The sequence below is a fragment of the Protopterus annectens genome, chromosome 4.part0 (assembly GCF_019279795.1).
Source record: "Protopterus annectens isolate FY-2018-M chromosome 4.part0, PAN1.0, whole genome shotgun sequence".
In the NCBI taxonomy this organism is placed as follows: Eukaryota; Metazoa; Chordata; order Ceratodontiformes; family Protopteridae; genus Protopterus; species Protopterus annectens.
Window position 1 is genome coordinate 334,947,002 of NC_056733.1, and position 21,291 is coordinate 334,968,292.

The 21,291-nt window shown below is 35.6% G+C and overlaps 1 protein-coding gene across 1 annotated transcript in view; it reads right to left on the reverse strand.

Annotated features, from left to right (window-relative positions):
• The window catches only part of LOC122800250 (solute carrier family 2, facilitated glucose transporter member 11-like), a 361,259-nt gene that overhangs the window by 236,951 nt on the left and 103,017 nt on the right, over positions 1-21,291 (reverse strand). Inside the window, exons 4-5 of the mRNA XM_044069741.1 lie at positions 14,876-15,000; positions 14,553-14,727 (exon numbers count right to left, since the gene is read on the reverse strand). Of these exons, the coding sequence (XP_043925676.1) occupies positions 14,553-14,727; positions 14,876-15,000 (300 nt within the window). The remainder of the gene's footprint in view (positions 1-14,552; positions 14,728-14,875; positions 15,001-21,291) is intronic.

A 21,291-nucleotide genomic window follows, 5' to 3' on the forward strand; every position in this document is an offset into this window, starting at 1 on the left:
CACTGGTTAGTATAAACATAACATTTAAATCTTTAACATATAATAACTAGTGTCAGCATGCCACACATTTTGAGGATCAGTTGTTGTGTAGTTTCCATTATACGTACAGTGATTCTGTGTAGATTTCCTCACACTGAACGCAAGATTTTTTGGAAAGAAACTCATGGCAGTTCACCTAAGTGTAACTGAGCATTACTCTAAACTGCTTCTCCACTAGATCCTCAGTTAGTCATTCTCTCTATATAATGATCTCTCTTTTTCAAAAAGCACACTCGTATTTAAGTGTTTCCACTGTTTCTTAATGTATAGCTCTATGTCTGCTTTCAATTTAAATGCCAAAGAAAGCATTGTAAAAGTAAAGCACATCAGAACTTCGTAAGTGAAGCAAAAGCTTATCAGAACAAAAATAAAAAGAAAGACTGGAATACAGAAATATACAGGTTTTTTTTTTAATTATATTTATTTAAATAATGTTATTTTTTGTTATGTAATAGTAGCTGATGCACATTATTACAGAAGAAAGACTATTTAAACAATTGTAAGAATGTTTAAACAGTCTTTCTTTTGTATTTATGTTCTGACGTGCTTTTGCTTTACTACCATTCATTCTTTTACGTGTCTCCAACCGTCCATGGTTGAATAGGTTGGGGGTGTGTTTGTATTGCTGTTAAGCACAATGTCCGTAACAAAAAACAGAATACTGTCTGGTGCCAAGCTTCGACCAGTGTTATATAAAGCAGCACTTACAGTATAAACTCAGCCCTGATTGGATTTATAAACCAAGATGTTTACTTTAAACTGTATTACTAAAATGAATGCTAACTCTTATTATTTTAAGAGGTTTAAAGTTATGCTAGAGGAAATCATACTTAACCTCGATAAACAAGTTCTGCAGACATGTTAACTGAAGTGCAGCAGAGCTCAACTCTCAATTCACTGCTCAAAAATTCATTATTCAGTCTTTAAAATCAGCTGACATGGGAAGAAGATTTCCACTGCATATGCAGAGCAGGAGCACTAATGAGAACGCTCCATTAACACGGGCATCCTGATTCAGTTAAAGATATGATTACACTTCTGAAACATTCAGGCCCTAATAGCTCAAAATTTAGCATATTCTAGGGAATCAGCTCTACTCAGCACTGCTCAGTTTAAAATAGTGTAGGCAAAACAAGAGTGGCATACCAGGAAGATAGTAGTATGTAGTTAATGAATTACAGAAAAGAGAAAGGCAGAGTAAGTGACATACATGATTTAGGCCACCAGATACATAATATTTAAGGTGTTCCACTAATGGTAAACAATGTGTAGTCAGGAAGAAAGCTAGAAGTTCTTTAAATATGATTTAAACTAGAAACATTGCTTTCAGTAATTCACAATGGAAATCTAAAAGACGGGTCCAACCGTCCAGGGTCGAATAGGTCGGGGGCGAATCGTCTGGGGGTGAATCAGCAGGGTCAAAATCTCCTGCACATAACATTATATATTGTATATATGTGAGTGTGATGTCTATCCATTCAGAGATTTTTCCGGAAATCTGTTACTTTTCTTATTGATAGCTTATGCTTTTGAAAAGGAAAAGAACAAACCCATTTACATGAAAGTGCAATGAAAGGAAAGTGCACATTTGCAACTACCGGTTTACCAAACTGGTAATATTAAAAAAAAAAAAACACTACAAAGTCATTTTTGCAGGGGGCCAAGCCCCCCTGCATCCCCCCCCCACTACTTTATATATGCTAACTCTGAGATCACACTATAGTGGGCAAACAGGTATATTCCCTTATCCCCACTGTACCGTCCTTCTGTGCTACAGTGTTTTATTTTTTAATATAGTCACGAAAGTGCACGTTCGTTTAAGTGTACTTTCGCATAAATGGGTTTGCATTTTTCCTTTTTGAAAACATGAACTTTCGATGAAAAAAGTAGAACCACACACATATATATATATATATATATATATATATATATATATATATATACTCACACACACATACATAAAACCTGTTTATGAAACATATAATGCTTAGCCATCTTTTTTATTTTTTATTTGTCTCCCATTTACCGCACTTGTGACTTACCCCAACTCATTGTAAAGAACAAGAAAAATAATTTATGTAATAGATAAGACCAAGATGGTACTGCCTGTTGCAATTGTTAGTAAAGTATTCAAAATACTTTATAAAGTAGATGTTACTTGACTGATTGTGCTTAGCCGTGTTTTGTCAAAACTAAGCAGTGTTTTGTTCTGTTCTTTTTTTCTTATTTATTGTACAGCTTGATTATAAACACTATATATCTTTGTACCATCCTATTGGTGTATTGGCTTTCCATAACTCATCTAAGAGGAGACCTTAGTTCATCAGCATATTTTGGTCAACATGTACTAATTAAATACATAATACATTAAAGTATTTATTTTTTAATTTCAAGCTTAATCCATTTCAGTTTTTTGTAAAAGATGGTAACTCTACTAGCACTCACTGGGTATGAGGCAGAGAAACTTATCCTGGACAGGACAAGTTGCAAACACACATGCTCACTTACATATCGCAAATTAATTACAACCTCACATACTGCAGGTTTTACGGATGTGGAAAGAATCAGCAATACCCAGTAAAAGCACAAGTGGACACAGGAAGGATATGCAGATCCCATATAGAAGACACATACCAACTGAGAACTGAACTAGTGAATGAAGTGCTGTGAGACAGCAACACTACCTTCTGTATTACTTTGTCACCTACACATATACATAAAATACAATTTAGTACTACATTCCAATGTTGTAGTGTCAAACCCTGGTTCAGACAGTACTCTTGGCAGCATCTCATCCTCTCTGCTGTCCCACTTAAAATCAGTATAGTTTATTTAAGTTACAATGAAATTACAATGGAAAATTATAATGAGAAAACAACAGTAAAGACCAATAACCTCCAATACAGAGGACAATTTCTGTAATATCACTGCACATTCTAGTAGGTAATAGATAACACAAAAATCACATGGATTTCTACTACATTAATTTTATTTTAAATGTTTATAGGCGGAATTAACTTCCTGTAAGTGAAACTGCTTCCAGACATTTTTTATTATTATTAAGAGTTCTGTACTTTGAATTAGGCAAGAATGGTATGGAAATATCCAAAAGATCTAGAAGAAATTCATGTAGAAAGGATGTTCTACACAAATTCCCTTTGTTTGTTTTCATTACATATACGTATTTCAAGAAAGAGGTTTCAAAATGCTACAGGCCCAGCACAATGTGTCATTTCTTAACACTCATAATAATATTTGTATTTGGTTAATTTCAGTTACAGCCACAGATTACTTCAGTTTTTCTGAAAAAAAAGATCATTAGACTAATTTTATTACAGAATATCTTTGGTTCTCGGTTATCCAGAATCCCACAATTCACTGCTAATGTGGAGTCGCTTATAAGAAGCAAGAAATTGGTCCATTTTATTTTCAGTTTCAATAGCTTCACCTTCCTATAGCAGGTTGGATTCCAGCAGTTAAACCATCTTCTAAGACATTTATTTCCTTATTACCGGTATTATAGCTTATTTATTTGTGTATTTTATTTATTTATTTATTTATTTATTTATTTATTTGAGTGTTTATTTGTTGACTGAGATAAAGGTGTTTGTTTATTTGTTGACTGGGGTAGAGCACTGATCTAACTGGACCATTTTCAGGCTCAGCCCAGGGTTTACAACAGAAACAATAAAAGATACATAACATATAAGAAGTTGATTACATATTAATTTACATTATTTAAACACTAATACAATCAGATGTGTAATAGCAGTTGCAGGATTAAGCAGTGCAATGTTAACATTTAACAGAAAATCAAGAAAATTCTACATATGTCAGTGTCATGATCACATTTCCATATCATTGTTTCATGCTTCATTCGAATTAAAATAAAATTTAATTACACTCTGCCTCAAACAAATTAATCAGTACCTATTAAGCATCGGCTACAAAGATTTTATCATTAACTCATTAACACCTATGTGCTGTGGAATATCATACCTCTAGCAGCCTAAATACAACCTTCCTGAGCATTTTCTAAAAAATAAACATAAAAAAATCATAAGCTTGATAAATGTAAATATTTTCTGAACAGTAAAAGCTATTAAAACTGAACAAATAGCAGTGTTTTCAGTAAAAAGTATTCTTTACAATAACAGTCAGTGCATTCATAGTCTTTCCATAAACACTATAATCATAATGTACACAAACCCCAAATTATATTTTTTGCTAAACTTTTACAAATTCTCATATCTTAGAAATTATACAACTTAGCATATATAATTAGAACATTTTGTTAATCAGACATGAGCTGTCATATGAGGACAAGAAATTCCTCTCTGAGTACATGTTTATTTATGTGTGTACAGAAATATGAAACATATTAATAATTGTATAATTATCAATATAAATAACACATATCTCTCAAGATGTGCAAATTACAGGCAAATAACAAAGATGGTTTCCTTCAACAACACCTAAGGTTTCACCTACTGTCATGCAACAGTCTGTAAGTCACTTTTCTGAAATATTAAGTACATATGGAAATACTGTTCATTTTTGTAATTACTAACACACAGCAATATCTCAGGTATAGTGGGAAATAAATGGACATTGACAATGAATTTCCCCACCCCACCATAGTGTGTCACACCATACATGTAGGGCTCTCAGTTATTAAAATATGAACACAGATATGAAAATATGAATAATAAGTCATAAATAGTGATTAATTTGTGTACTGCAGCACATCCTAGATTAACAATCTTAGTGTCATTTTGTTAATAACTTCTTGCATTTTCTAATACTGCCTATAATACTGGCTAATAAGTTGCCTAGTTAGAGAAACCATATCCAAAAAGGTCTAGACACCATAAAGGGCTTTGGTTGTGAACTGGAACTATACAAAACAATCTTGAATTAGTTAAATTATAAACAATTGGGCAGTTCAGTTAAATTCTGCCCCAATTAAATGACAAAATGAAGCTGCATCCAAAATATTTGTCAGTTGCATGGTGCATGGTTTAGATTTGAACTCATGCAAAAGGCTAAATTACTCACTAAGGAATTTAGCAATATAAATAAAAATATGTTATTCGGCATATATTATACCAGTCTCACTCAAATGTTAATTTTTTTCAAGAGGTTATACTGATATGATTAGAATCGAATGGCTCCTGAAAACAAATTCAGTAAGATTTTCTATTAATGCAGATGATGGCAGAAAATGGGTCTATATTATGTGATCGAACAGTCAAATGTTTGAACATGTAATAATCGACCCCTAAATATCGAACCGTCAGAATGTCGAATGGTTCAATGGAAATCTCTGTACAGTGCAGACATGGAAGTTTTCCATTGTCTGCATTGTAGTGCAATCTCGGAGTTGGTATATTTAAGTTGCGGGGGGTAAGGGGGGTGCAGGGGGTTGCCCCACTGCTTAGAGCATTGCAATGGTTTGTTTGGGTGTGGGTTTTTTTTGTTTTGTTTGTTTGTTTTTTTGCCATGCAACATTACGGTGTTTCGATATTTAGGGGTCGATTATTATGTGTTAGAACATTTGACTGTTTGATCATGTAATATAAACCTGCTGAAAACAAAGTATTTGACTTCTTCTCTAATGGGTTATTTTGTTAATACAGATGTTGAGAAATGGATCCTTTATAATTGCAAAGATTTGTCAACAACAAAATAAAAATATTATTTGTTGTTAAAACAGCCAGCAAAAGACTTAAACATTGTAATATGCCTGTGTCACGTCTCCATTAGACTCATGGATTACCTTATGGATTCACTCTTTTCTGAACATTTAAGTCCTACTTTTGTAAGTACAAAGATGGCATGGGAAGGGATTAGATGAGCTTTTTCCTGGTTGTGCTGCAGTTTCCTATATAGTTTACTGTGTCAAACTTCTGCTTTTTAACAAAAATATCATATAAAAATAAAGAGGTTATTCTAGGACTGTGCCTCAGAAGACAAAATGACAAAGATAAAATCAGTAAAACAGCAATTGCAGTTCAGCTGTAAGAATACCAATACAGCCATGGGCAGGATTCATTCCTAGTGTGATCGTCCTTTACATACTAGTGAATATTTGACATCATTGTGATAACCTGTCATTGAGTCAGTAATTTTCATATCTGAAAATATTGCGCTTGTCATGGAATAAGTATGCGCTTCATTTAGCTCATTACAGCCTAGTGATGGCTCAGGTGTTTCTGTGGTTACCTCCTACTTACACTTCCAGGCATCAAATATTGCTTGTTCATATTTACATTAATAATTCCGAAACCATGCTACATACAGGGTATTCGAAGATTTCTTCTTACAGCTTGCATGATGGAAATCACAACTGCATTGATGCTTGACCTCTTACTAGTGCAGCTAAAGAGATTGAATATTATTCATATTCTATTGATTTGTATTGTAATAATGTTCATATTTCTTTAAATATCTCAGCACAAACAGAACTGCTTCATATAATATGAAAGCTCAAATCTGTATGGTGAAAATCCTGCCGACAGTATATCTGTTGCTTGAATCATTGCCAAGATATCATACTCAGTTTATACAACATTACATAAATTAATATTGACGGTGTTTATTGGGGCATCTAAAATCCAGTTTAAGACCTAGAACTGAAGGAATGCCACCACTGGAAAGATTACTTTATGCTGAATAGTTTGTTATTTACAGTTTTCCAGTAATGCTGTTCTAGAGATATGAATGTTTCTTTGAATTGTGAGACAATAATATCATTTTTAAAAGGCTCAGGTTACACCCATTGTGAGTTAAAAGTACAAATTCAAAAGATCTCTTCTGGCGGGAATATGTTTTTAATGCATCTAAAATGGTAAGAATCGCTACTGATCTAACATAAGATGGGCATCAGTTCACTAATTTTGTCAAATGCTTGGTTTAGACATGCAAGGATAACAACTCTTTGTCCACAACCAAACTGAGTGGTTGAAAGGTTTATGTACATGCATGAGAAGGCATGCACAACTGTTTTTAATAAAGTGATACCATAGAACTGAATACATTCTGCTTTTCTTAAAAAAATATTGAGCCATACCTTACAATACCACAGGGCACCCCCTGAAATGGCACTTTTAAAACTTTATTAAAAAAACAAGACTTCATCACTTTGTTATTGTCTCACAATTCAAATGTTGTTATCAAACAAAGCTCCTCATTAGCACTCTTCAAGAAAAACTTGATGATTGTATGGGAAATAGGAAATTCACCCAGGGGATCACCTCTGTGGCTCTGCTCAACAGTGGCACAGGAAAATAATTTTCTTGGGTGGCAAAAGCCAGGGTACCTTTTTGTCTGGGCTTGTATAGGCCCCAGGGCTGATACCCTAGTACCTACCTATGAACCTATGAAACTATGAACATTCAGTCATATAAAACAAGACTCGTGATAACTTTATAGAGCTTTTAACTCATGATGGATGTGCCAGAGTTGGATCAACCCAAGCCTGAGCTCATGGTAAAGCTAAGCTCAGGCTCATAATCAAGCAAGTCAGAATAAGCTGAGCTGCAACCGTGAGTTCTTTTTTCCCAGCAGAATTAATGCTGAATCAGAAAAGCACCCACTGCTTGCAGGTCTGGTCTACATATTCACCCTGTGCTTGTCTGGCACTCTAGCAAGGGTGAATTTGCAGTACCAAAAGGAAAAAAAAATTAAACAGCTAGGTTTCACGTACAAGATTAAAGATGGTGAGATGGGGACAAACTACGGGACATACTGTTTGGGAAGGTGTTTCTTTAAAAAGCTTTGTCGTTTGTTTTGGGATGACAGGCCCTTTGTTTAGTTCACTGCAGAGTACTAGAAAATTACCATGGAGTTCGAGGAGCCTGTATGAGAAAGAGATAGATCAGTAAAGGTCAAGACAGAGGTGACGGCACTACTGACATCAAGATGTATAGTGTGGGCAGGTTTTTATTGCATTCATTTGTGCTTTTTAGAGCAAGCCAAGTTTGTCTTACTTAAAAAGAGGCAGTGATTATTAGAAGTGGTTATCTGTTTAGCAGACCATTCTGTGGATAAACACTATAGTAACTAATAAAGTGATTTTTACTGTGTCATGATGGGGAGGGCAGTCTATAATATCTGAAAGCTGTAGGTTAAAAAATGTTTATTATTTGCTTAATTTTCATTGCATCCTAACATCAGAAGGGTACATAATGGTGTCTCTCTATATGGGATAGAGAGAGAGAGAGGGAGAGAGATGGTATTGGGTAGTTATGTTTCTTGCTAGTTTAGGGGTAGTCAATGTATCTATAAGCAACAAGTTTTAAATCTGTTACTGTTGCAACTATGAATTTCAGTTTCTGCAGGGAAGATTTGCATTTCAGAAATGCAGAAATGACCATTGAAAGTGGCTATCTTGGTCTTTCTTTCTTTCTTTCTTTCTTTCTTTCTTTCTTTCTTTCTTTCTTTCTTTCTTTTGGGGGGGGGGGCTTGCTGTGTATGCCCAGAGGGCAACTGATTCATGTAAATCCCTTTTTGATATGAATTAGTGTTGCCACCTATCTTTTTTTAGTGGACTACCCAGCAATCAGAATGTTAGTGTGGTAGTACATTAAGCAGGTTACAAACTCCACTACAGGTGTGCACAACTTAACGTCCTTCCACACAATGTCCACAACTGCATTTGCATTCATACTGTACTAAGTGGACGTGAATGTGATCGGCTGTTGTGCAGACAGACAATAAGTAAAGCACAATATAAAGAATAGGGTGTTTGCTTAACATCCACACCGCTTAACGTTCTAGGGGATAAAACCTATCCCAGATGTTAAGTGGCAGATACTTGTATTCTACTTATCTGCACAAACAAAATGCCAGAGTTTGTAAAAAATGCAGCTTCAGGATAACTTTTTAATTGAAAAGCATTCCTAATGTGAAGGCAGTGTGTTGAAATCTGGCATTTGACTTCATAAAAAAGGGGGGGGGGTGGAAGAAAAGAAGGCATTCTACTCCATAGTGATGTATGTGTTGATGTTGTAAAATGAGTGGGAAAGTGGGCAGGAAAAGGGTGAAGAGAGACAGGGTTGTGTAATAGTTCAAGGGGTGTGGTTTTGTTCCATTTTGTAGCACATAGAAAAGTGGTAACCCTAATATGAATGGTTAGTGTGTTTATGTGGAAGGTGGGGTGAGTATATGTATCCAAGAGCAACAAGTGAAAATTGCTAGATCATTGTAGCCATTGTTTCTTTTGCCTATCACTTTTCTGTCCATCAGATAGCAGAGATGCATTCAGAATGTGGCTACATTTTCAGGGAAGGGGTGTGGAGATGTCTTGTACATGAAAGCACATGGGCATTTCATAAGCATTGCTTGCAAATAAAATTGATATGGCTAGTTGGGAGGCAGTGTGTGTATGTATACCAACAGCAAGGTGAAATAGTAAAATGTTATTCATTTCCTTTTCAGTGAGAAATTAGTGTACATAATGTGGCTATCATTTTGGAGACATAACAGCAAATGGCAGTTATCATTTTATCATTGATATGCTTTTTCTGGAGGGACAGTATCTGCAAAAGAGCTGAACTGAAATACATCTTTTTTACATAAGCTAACAAATCCAGCATTTCACTTTGCCTTTATTGTCATAATTTGACATCATATTCTGTTTCTACCTTGGGATTGCTTACCCATTTCTTTCAAGGCCTGGTGAAACTACTGTGCTAAAGTGTCACTGGAACAGAAGGATAAAAATATTTTTTTTCTTTATCAGCCAAGGCAACATTTATCTTACTGCATTCAGAGTGGTTCACTTATCAGTTTGATTGTCAACAGACTGTAGCTATGACAGAGTGAAGGTGGTGGTTGCATGGGTACAAGCTGTTACAGGATGTACTTGCCACCATTAATTTGACTGAATGCTGGCAATGCGCATTTGGTTGGCACTTAGCTTTGCCTTAAGTCCAGTGGAGTGTTTTTTTTTTGTTTTGTTTTGCTTGTTTTATCCTAGTTATTGCTCTTATTATGTGCTACGGCTCATCTCTTAATGGACTTTGTTTTCTCCAAAAGTCCCAGGCTTGCCCACGTTTAGTTGTCACACAAAAAAGAAACCTAAAATAAAGATGTATAAGGTTAAAGCAAGACACTGTCTGCGACATAATTTTAGGAAGGAATGAAGTAAACAAGTAAGATCTAATGAACATGTTTTTTTTTTCTCCACAGAGCTTACTACATTGTTGGCATTAAAGATTCAAAGGTAACTGTATCTAGAAATAGACACAGACTCAAAATAGTGTATATGTTTTTCAAAAATGTTGAGTGACATTTTAGTCAGTTAAGTATCAGTCCACAATTCTAATGGGTCTTTTACTGAGGTTATAATGCAAAGAAGGTCTTCAACTAGACTGAAAAATATATATTTTTAAAAGATTAGGTTTGTTATTGTCAGTTCAAATGTCTAACTCATGACAAAAGCACTGAGGATGTGAGCAGTGAATGGTGTATTTTTTTAATTAACTGCTACGAAATATACTTTCATCTATGTTTCTTTTAAATTGTTTGTACAAACTAAAGCTTACTAAATGCAGCAAAGGCCATGTTGGCAGCATAGAAAAGTTATGCTAAAGTGTAATTTATTAATTACTATTTTAACAAAATGAAAGTACAAATATCATGTATTGATTTTACTCAACCAATGTCCAATCCTTAGTCAAATCCTCTGCCCAGCATGAAACACTACAATCAGCCTCTGGTACTGTGAACAGCTACAGAGACCCAAAGAGGCTTTTATGAAATGCCTCCAAGCTTTCAATAAGTTAACAATGCATTTAATTGTATGTAAAATGTACTATGGAGGGCAACCAACTTCAGTGGCATAGAGGGATAAAGCTCTGACTACATCTCAGGTAATCTCAATTTGATTAGTGCTGAAGGTGCTTGATGGAACTGTCAGGGAGAATATGTGTGCCATAGTCAGAAAATTCAGAAAAAGGTGGTCAGGGGTTGCAGCAGACCTTCAGTAGGAGGTGGCTTTGTGGCCGGGAGTAGGTGTGTGGTGTAGTGGACAGTAGACCTCAATAAGCAAGAGCACAGGAGAGTGTGCTTGTGGAGAGGACGGCATTGTGCCCCTCCCCCCTGTAATGTTGGTCACATGTGCCAAACCTAAGGGAGGGATTAGATAAGTAAAAATGTATTCCTTGCCTATCAGCCCACAGGGACACAAGTATTGCACATGACTGCCTGAGTGATGCCCTACTCCCTAGGATGGCTCTCTCCCTAGAAGATGGGTCAGATCCCCACCACCGGGGAATGAACTGGGTCAAGTTAAAATTGGGAAAGCTTAATGGTTGGTAGGTGCATAAGGCAAGAACCATATAAAAAGGATGTGCTCTGGAGGATATTCTGACAGATTTGCAATAGTACAGCACTGTCCTAAATATCACAGATATTTTAGCATGATTCACAGGTAAGTAATAGGCAGTTAACCTGGAGACTAATATACACATAGGCAGTGACAAATTTCTGAGAATCAAGCCCTGTACCTTATTTCTGTGAGGAAAACACCTTAACCATCATGTCAGCCCAATCCCTTCTCACTAACAACAGCAGTATCCTTGCTTAACAGTACAACACAACAGCTGGTACTGAGTTGGTCATGCCTATATATGCACCTGGAATCATTCTTATCAAAGTGGTGGAATTTTTATCCCAAAAACCTGAAGCATCCAGCATAGGCGACACCACAGAATCCAAATTTGACTTCTGTGAATTAGGAAAATTCCTCAGAAATTCTGAAAACAGCAAAAGAATATGAGGAGGTAGGATTCCCTGTAATACTGTTACTTGCATAACTGCTCTGATGGATTCCATGGGAGCCATTTTCTTTTATAGTATGTGTAGCAGGAGACAGTGCCTTTAAAGTGATATGCATTGATGTTAGCACTGGCATGGGAGGTGTCCTGCATGGCCTTGGAGCAGATGTGTGTCTGTTACATACCCCTCAACTGTCCAGTTTTTCATGGAATGTCCAGATTTTTGCCTCATATCTTTGGTTTGCTCCCCATAAAATTTATGGTTTTCTGGATTTCTGTGGCAAATCAGTGAGGACTGACTAAATAATGACAGGCATTTCAGTTTCAGACTTCATATCCTTCAGAAACGTATTGTAACACAAGACCTTTTAGTCAAGCAAATTCCTGAGTTTATAAGAGCAATTGTTAAAATTTGTCCATGTTTTGGGGGTTTTGCCACCCGCCATTATTATTGTCTTTGTCTAGATTTTTTGTACCAAGAGATTGAGTGGCATGGTCTGTTAGACTTGGAAAACAGGTCAAGTGGCATGTCGGTGCACTCATGTGGTGACACCATCTCCTTCTCCAGATGTGGTGGTGACTTTAGTGGGGGAAAACTGAGCACTGGTTCTGTTGTTTTGCTGGTGAACCAGGCTTTATTCTTGAGAGCCTGCTAACTTGAAACAGGGACTGACATTTGGATAAGATAGATTAGTGCTGTGAGACAAAGGCATCGGGGTTAAGCAGGTAACACCTGAGTGAGCATTAAACTAAACATAGAGGGAGACTAAATGTACGCCGTATGATGATCAGCAGTTTTAAGATTCTTGTCACCAGATGGTAAAAGGAAGGAGATTTGCTAGACAGTTATTTTTTTCTCAAGATCAATTACATTTTTGTCCAGATTTGTACAATTCTAGATGGTATAGTAGGCATGCATCATAGTAACAGAAACTTTTGGGGTTGTATTGCTGACAGAGTTGTAAAAATACTTGTTTGGCAAAAAATGCATTAACAGTGGCAGTGCCAAATAATGTGATATGGTCAAAGCAGTAGGAAAGCTCATGCTGTGTGGCTGATGGCACATATACAAAACATTGGCCCTGTGACACAAGAGCACCTTGATGAAGTCGTAAACCATGGGAATGAGATGGAGGCAAGCACTTTCAACTCACAATTAAGGAACTCACTGAAGTATAGTTCTGATGGGTCATGTAACAAAAGGAAATACTGTCAGCAGAGCTAGCTGGACTTTTGTAAATAATTTTATGTCATTTGTGAATATTAATAGGATTTATATAGAAGTGTGACATAAGGAGATACTGCCAGCCCAGCTGTCTGGAATTTTGTAAATAATTATATATCATTTATGAGCAGCAATATGATTCATATGCTTGTATTACAAATGTATTAGAACTGTATGTTGTCTGTATACCAAACTGCTGGTGCAGGTGTATGTAAAGTACTGAGCTTAAATATGTAACCACAGTGTACCCTACTGGAAAAGAACAGAAATGTGTATACATTATTGTAACTGTGTAAATGTATATAAACAGTGGAAACTGGAACATGGAAGGTTAACTATCAAAACTTCAGAAAAATGGTTGAAATTAAATTGCTTTATAACTACACCATAAATGTTGGCTTCAATTCAGCAAGGAGACAGGTTGTCTAAAATTAGGGAGCCTTCTGCATTGTCTTATAAGTGTTTTATTGATTTATGTCTTCCAGCAGCTGCAAAAATGTGAGGGCTATGTATTTTTCACAGGGAGATGCTAATTGCTGGTAGTTTCTAGCCATGGGAGTTTAGCCTGAGAACAAAAGTCAGGTGACAAAAAGTGATGTCATGCTGCAAGTATCTGAGCAGTAATATTTGATATCAATTTAAGAAGACTCTGATAGAGAGACTGGACATTTTGTATTTGTTGCTGACCTGATCAGCATCAGCTGGGAAAACCCACTCATCACATCTGAAATTACCTTGCTGTGTTTCCTGTGATTCTGGACTCTGATGTCACTGTGAATACATATTTAGTATTGTCTTGTTCTTTTATTATTTATTACTAAATATATCTAAACATTTTAATTGTGGTTGGTCTGTCTAGAGATATTTAAGCTCTTAAAGTACTTGCATATCTATTTGATGACACTGTGCAGGCTGCTCCAAATAGCCTTGCTTTGGTCAAACTACCATTTGAATTAATAGTAACATTACACAGTAAGATTGGACACCATTTGCTAAGGGCCTTAAAGTAGCTAATAAATAGTGGCTGGTGGCAGTGAAAACTACCTTACAGTCTGGGCAGAAGGGGGCATAGCTAGTAAACCTGTGCCAGTCTTTTGTGTGTGTGTGTGTGTGTGTGTGTGTGTGTGTGTGTGTGTGTGTGTGTGTGTGTGTGTGTGTGTGTGTGTGAGCTGCTTGGGCAGGGACACAAAGCACTGATTGGACAGAGAGGGTGCTGGAGGTCTTGGCTTGGGCATTGTGTGTGTACTTGTCATCTTCCCAAGTCTACTTCCTCCACTGGTGCTAGGTTTGAGGAGTGAGGCTCCTTGATTACTGGCCCAGTGGTGGGGCATCACACGTCACATCACAGCTCCCATCCAGGTTTTGTCCATGCCACTGTTGACTGATTATTGAACAGTGGAAACTATCACTGATCTTTTCAGTCCTGGTAATCCAGCTTCCAAAGACATGACCTGGGAGGCCAAGGCATCACATTTGTTCCCTATAGTTCTTTTTGAAACATTTACATTTTTCTGTGCTTCCATATTATTGCACTGTCAGGAACACCAGAGTCATCAGCCAAAAACACATCCAGTGCACTTTTCCCTTTTACCTGCTGAGTGGTTTGTTTGCCCACAGATGTAGGTCTCTGAGGATTAGCAGGTAGAGGGCTTTTGTTTTTACCCTGAGATTCCTGAGATGCTAAGCAATAAAGAAGTATAATAAGTTAAAAAAAAAACTTTATGTCCTTTTCAGACAATATAAATTGAAATAAAATGTCTATTCTAATTTGTGTGTAGCTCCACAATAAGCAAATAAATAAATAAATAAAATTCATTTTTGTACTCACCAGAACTGATTCCAATTATGAATCTCCCAATAATGATTAACTCAAATGCGTTAGCAGAATAGCTAATGCCCATTAGAAGGGCTGCCAGTAATGAAACGCTATTGTTGATCAGAAGAGCGCCTTTCCTAAAAATAGTAACACAGCCACAATGACTAGATGCTTCCATCTTACCTAGCTAGAAAATATGTATCATTTTGAAAATAATTGCAAAATATAAAATAATGTAAGAGAAAAACACAAGACTAAAGCACACTGCAGAAATCATGAGTTACTAACCATAAAATGAGTGCATGACACTCAAGTCCTAATTTGAAGCATTACAATTTTTCTCACTTCCATTTATGTAAATTTCATTAGATGTAGCTGTAAAAGTAGACTTGTATGCATGAAAGAAATTATCTTTTTTCTCAACAAAATACTTTAATGGGGAACTGGGAGTCCTTACAACTGAAACAGTAATTAGATAACTAAATATTATCTTTGGCCACTATTTATTTAACAGGGACTACAATCAGCTGTAACAGAAAATGGAAATTGCAATTCACCTTTAGTCTTACTATAATCAAAAGCACTTATTTGTTTGAAAAAAAAGTAAAAATGACATATATACAGTAACATTTACCCCTTACATACTATAGCACAGTGTAGAATAACATTATTTATTTAACTATGGATTTATTTATTTATCAAATTCTTCCTTGCTAGATACAACATTAAACAAACATGCAGTGCTCTGCTTTAGTATAATACAACAATCATAAAGCAAGAAACATAAAATAATACAAGAAAGTATCATGTGTTATCTTAGCCATTATACCAACAGCACAAAAAGTTGCTCTTCCACAGTTTATTGGTTTGTGCTTTGTCAATCTGGAAATATACCTTACATCAGGTTATAAACTAACAATTTGATTATACAAGGGCATGGCATTTCTATCAGAGGAATAAAAGTAAGCAATTCATACAAAAACTCTCAGAACCTTTTTTAACTATACAAGTGGTCTGTCTTCTTTATTTAATAACAGTTGATCAGGGTAAACCATGGATTATTGGAACACCATCAAATAGAACTTTTTTAACAATGCAACTTTCATTTAACCAGTAAAAGCAATGCAAATTTAATTTTTGAACTAAAATATCAGCATGCAATTCATAAGCATTGCTAAAGACCTCTCTGTGTTTTGAATCCTACTATATATCCATATCTATTTTGTATTTATATCAATCTATAGGTATATATTAGCTTGCCATTAAGTTATATACAATCCATGCCTGTAAGACCACAACAGCTATTTATTATTCATTTTAATTTTCTTCTAACACTGAATGTCTTCATATGGGCAGATACCATGGTGTGATCATGTTTTCTTGGAAAGCTACATTTTGCTATTGAGATTACAGTGACCTAGTCTGCCCTGTTAGATCTTAGCCCCATTCACTTAGAATGGAAGTAGTGAGAGAAACTGTCAGATATGAAAATCCTCAATGAAAATGTCAGTGATTTTGTTTTTTGTAGTGACTGCTACATATTTGCTTACTACTTGTGTGTAACACCATCTGTAAAAAGTACTAGCAGATGGGTAAAGAATAATTGAGATAACACAGGCTTTGTAAATGTGATATTTTGTGAGTTTCAAGTCCTATCTTCCTTCCACTTTACTTCCGTGGGTCAGCCACAGCATCTCAGGGGTCGTCAGGTTATTCAACTTCAGACTATGAGAATGTGGCTTTATAAGATAGTAAAAGTCAAATAGCTATGAGTTTTATACTGAAAAGTTGTATTAACCCATTCATTGTGAAGTAACAAAAGAGCTTATAGTTACCATGTTGTGTGCATTTTCCTCGACAAAATCATTCATATGTGAGGAGTGAAATAATTCCAGAACAAGGTAGACAACTTTCTAAAGAAAGTATCATGAGATTTTCTTCAGCCCCAACATGGTGTGTACCAAGTAAGCTAAAAGAGAAATGTCACACAGGAGAGGAAACTGCTGAAACATGTTTTTCTTAATATGTGAAAGTATGGGGGCTATCCTCTTTAGGACCCTGCTAACATATATTTGCTCTCTTTTTTTCAGTTATTTCTGTTGGAGGTCATATTTCATTTCTCTGTGATCTCCCACAGATCTCAAGCTTTAAATATTATATCTCTTGGTGTAGCTTCTCACTTCAAATTTATTTTTGGGAGTATCATATATGCTGATATATTTAGTAAGCAATCTAGAATTTCATACATCATTATACACTTGCACACCTAGAAACACATGTTTTTCATTTTATTCCAGTTGATAGTGTTTTTGCTCCATTAACTTATAAATTACTATAGAATCTGTAATCTGCCATTCCACAATAGGAGTAGGTTGTCTATAAAACACTCATAATACAAAAAAATTATCATAATGATTGCTTTTAAAGACATGGGTTTCTTCCCAGGAGCTCATAGCAAGCAGATGAATCACAATCTTGTGCCCACTGCTTTTTCAAGCTTTTGATTACGCCACTTGTTGTGAAGCATTGCCAAAAATCTAATTAGGCATTAAGTACATTCATTTTAAATACTGACAGCTTAACATTTTACATTAACGTATAGGTACACCATTTTAATTCAGTATCATGCCATATTATAAAACCTACATCAACTGTAACCAAAATGATTTCTGTTTTTATTTTGATGACTCTGATTTTTTTTACCATCACCAGTCTATGATAAATGACCTAAAATCTTTTACTATATCTTTCACCACTTTTTCATCATAGATGGCCAAAGGTTTTGTTACGAAAACAGATGTAACCAATATTGAACTGAAAATTGCCCAGCTTAAATTGCTATGAACCTCTGGTGCACAAATAAGGGTCTATATTATATTCTCAAAAGCTGACAATGTCAAATCTGGCATTGTCAGCACGAGAATTTTGAATGCTCAGAATCTTGAGCGTGTAAATAGAAATCTCTGTAAGGGGAGATTTCCGTTTGCTGCAATGTAGTGCGGTCTCAGAGTTGATATATTTAAGTAGCAGGGGGTGTGGGGGGTGCTTGCCCCCCTGTTTAAACCCGTTATGATAAAAATTTAAAGGTTTGATTTTTTTTTTCATTTTCGAAGTTACGGAACTTCGACAATATGGTGTCGAACATATTGTATTCGATGTTCCGTAACTTTGATGTTATAATATAGACCCACAAATAATATTACAAGCTTCAGATGACTAAGTTTGCTGAACTTTTGTCAGAACATCCAGCCTAACTGATTATGTTCCTAATTCTCATGCAAGGTACCAAACACAGACAGGGAATAAAGTATTGGCATCTGAAGCACTGTTCATGCCTTCTTTCTACTCCTACTATAGATCCTAACACATTTGCATGCACCACAGAGCCCTAGGTTATACTACTGCTCAAGCAATATGGTTGTTTTCTTAGTTTTCCAGTGTTTTTCTAAAGTTTTGACTCATGCTGCATAACCCATGATACCGCCCCCCCCCTGCTGCTAAAGATCCAGTAATGGACTGGCGTTCTTCATTTTTTTCACTCCTGTCACTCAGATGTTCATCTAATTTAGCAATAGTCATCCACTGTCTGTGTATATAACACATTGAAACATCCACCATGCATACAGAGTACTGTAAGCCTAAAACCAGTCACATGTGTGAATGAGGTTTATATCAGACAATCAAATATTTCCTGTTTATAGAAATAATGATTTGGATTTTAGGGCTTTAAAATATGCACATAGATCTAATATAAATGGTACCTCATTTGGCTTCTCATTATTTAACAATAAAGTGAGTAATTGATATAAAATAAATTACACTTTACATACAGCAGTCAAATAATCTAAAGAGAAATGTGTGTAGAAAGAAGTGTGTGGCATACAGCAGATTTTTTGTCATGGCTTAAACCTAATGTATATCCATTTTCTGCTGTGCAGCTCAAGTGACAATCAGAGTGTTTAGGTTAAACACTAACACTTCTAATCTTTCATGCATGCTAATAATTTTTAAGAAAAGTTTATGAGGATAATAATAGATAATAAGCTTCTCTCTATCATTAAGAATTAGCAAAGATTTAAACTCACCTGCCAAACTTTATTGCCAAAACTCCACCAATCTGTGACCCTATTAAGCCACCAAGGGTAAATATGGAAACAGTAATAGACCAAAGGAATGTCAGCAAATGTGGATTCAATGTAGTCTGGTAGCGATCTTCCCATGTTTCATTTATGAACCTTTGGATATACTAGTGATTATAAGGAAAGCAAATGAATGAAACATTTTGCTTTTATTAGTAAAAATGTGTGTTTTATATACACAATCAGATTTAATAAATCACTATATAAATCAGTGCCATGTAATGCAGAAGCTAGTTTGAACTGTTGCCTTTTTTATACATTTATTATTCATTACTGATTTCATCATTTAATTTTATTGCAGCAACTGCTAGAACATCAGTAGAGTCATTAGTTGTTGTTGTGTCTTTTGGCTTTTCCCGGTTAGGGGTCGCCACAGCGGAACTCCGGTCCGCTAATGATTGGCAGTAGATGTTTATGTGCCGAGTTGCCGGCCCTGATGCACAACCTTCAACGAAGGTACGCCCATGCATTAGTAATATTGTTAATCAAACCCTCGATGTGGCTCACAGAAGAGGTGTTTCCAGCCCAAATGTAATATTTGAGTATAAATCATACCTCTCAACTGTACAGATTTTCACAGAATGCCCAGATTTTTGCCTCATATTTTTGGTTTGTTTCCCAAAAAAATGTGGTTTCTGGCACATCACTGGTAAATCATTGAAGATTGAAGTCACGAAATCATGACAGACATTTGAATTTTAGACTTCATTCCCTTCAGAAAATTCATGGTAATGCAAAACCTGTTATTCTATCAAATTTTTTTTCCCTTGACAAAATCATTCATATGTGAGGAGTGAAATAATTCCAGAACAAGGTAGACAACTTTCTAAAGAAAGTATCATGAGATTTTCTTCAGCCCCAACATGGTGTGTACCAAGTAAGCTTAAAAGAGAAATGTCACACAGGAGAGGAAACTGCTGAAACATGTTTTCTTAATATGTGAAAGTATGGGGCTATCCTCTTTAGGACCCTGCTAACATATATTTGCTCTCTTTTTCAGTTATTTCTGTTGGAGGTCATATTTCATTTCTCTGTGATCTCCCACAGATCTCAAGCTTTAAATATTATATCTCTTGGTGTAGCTTCTCACTTCAAATTTATTTTTGGGAGTATCATATATGCTGATATATTTAGTAAGCAATCTAGAATTTCATACATCATTATACACTTGCACACCTAGAAACACATTTTTTTCATTTTATTCCAGTTGATAGTGTTTTTGCTCCATTTACTTATAAATTACTATAGAATCTGTAATCTGCCATTCCACAATAGGAGTAGGTTGTCTATAAAACACTCATAATACAAAAAAATTATCATAATGATTGCTTTTAAAGACATGGGTTTCTTCCCAGGAGCTCATAGCAAGCAGATGAATCCCAATCTTGTGCCCACTGCTTCTTCAAGCTTTTGATTACGCCACTTGTTGTGAAGCGTTGCCAAAAATCTAATTAGGCATTAAGTACATTCATTTTAAATACTGACAGCTTAACATTTTACATTAACGTATAGGTACACCATTTTAATTCAGTATCATGCCATATTATAAAACCTACATCAACTGTAACCAAAATGATTTCTGTTTTTATTTTGATGACTCTGATTTTTTTTACCATCACCAGTCTATGATAAATGACCTAAAATCTTTTACTATATCTTTCACCACTTTTTCATCATAGATGGCCAAAGGTTTTGTTACGAAAACAGATGTAACCAATATTGAACTGAAAATTGCCCAGCTTAAATTGCTATGAACCTCTGGTGCACAAATAAGGGTCTATATTATATTCTCAAAAGCTGACAATGTCAAATCTGGCATTGTCAGCACGAGAATTTCGAATGCTCAGAATCTTGAGCGTGTAAATAGAAATCTCTGTAAGGGGAGATTTCCGTTTACTGCAATGTAGTGCAGTCTCAGAGTTGATATATTTAAGTAGCAGGGGGTGTGGGGGGTGCTTGCCCCCCTGTTTAAACCCGTTATGATAAAAATTTAAAGGTTTGATTTTTTTTTTCATTTTCGAAGTTACGGAACTTCGACAATATGGTGTCGACCATATTGTATTCGATGTTCCATAACTTTGATGTTATAATATAGACCCACAAATAATATTACAAGCTTCAGATGACTAAGTTTGCTGAACTTTTGTCAGAACATCCAGCCTAACTGATTATGTTCCTAATTCTCATGCAAGGTACCAAACACAGACAGGGAATAAAGTATTGGCATCTGAAGCACTGTTCATGCCTTCTTTCTACTCCTACTATAGATCCTAACACATTTGCATGCAC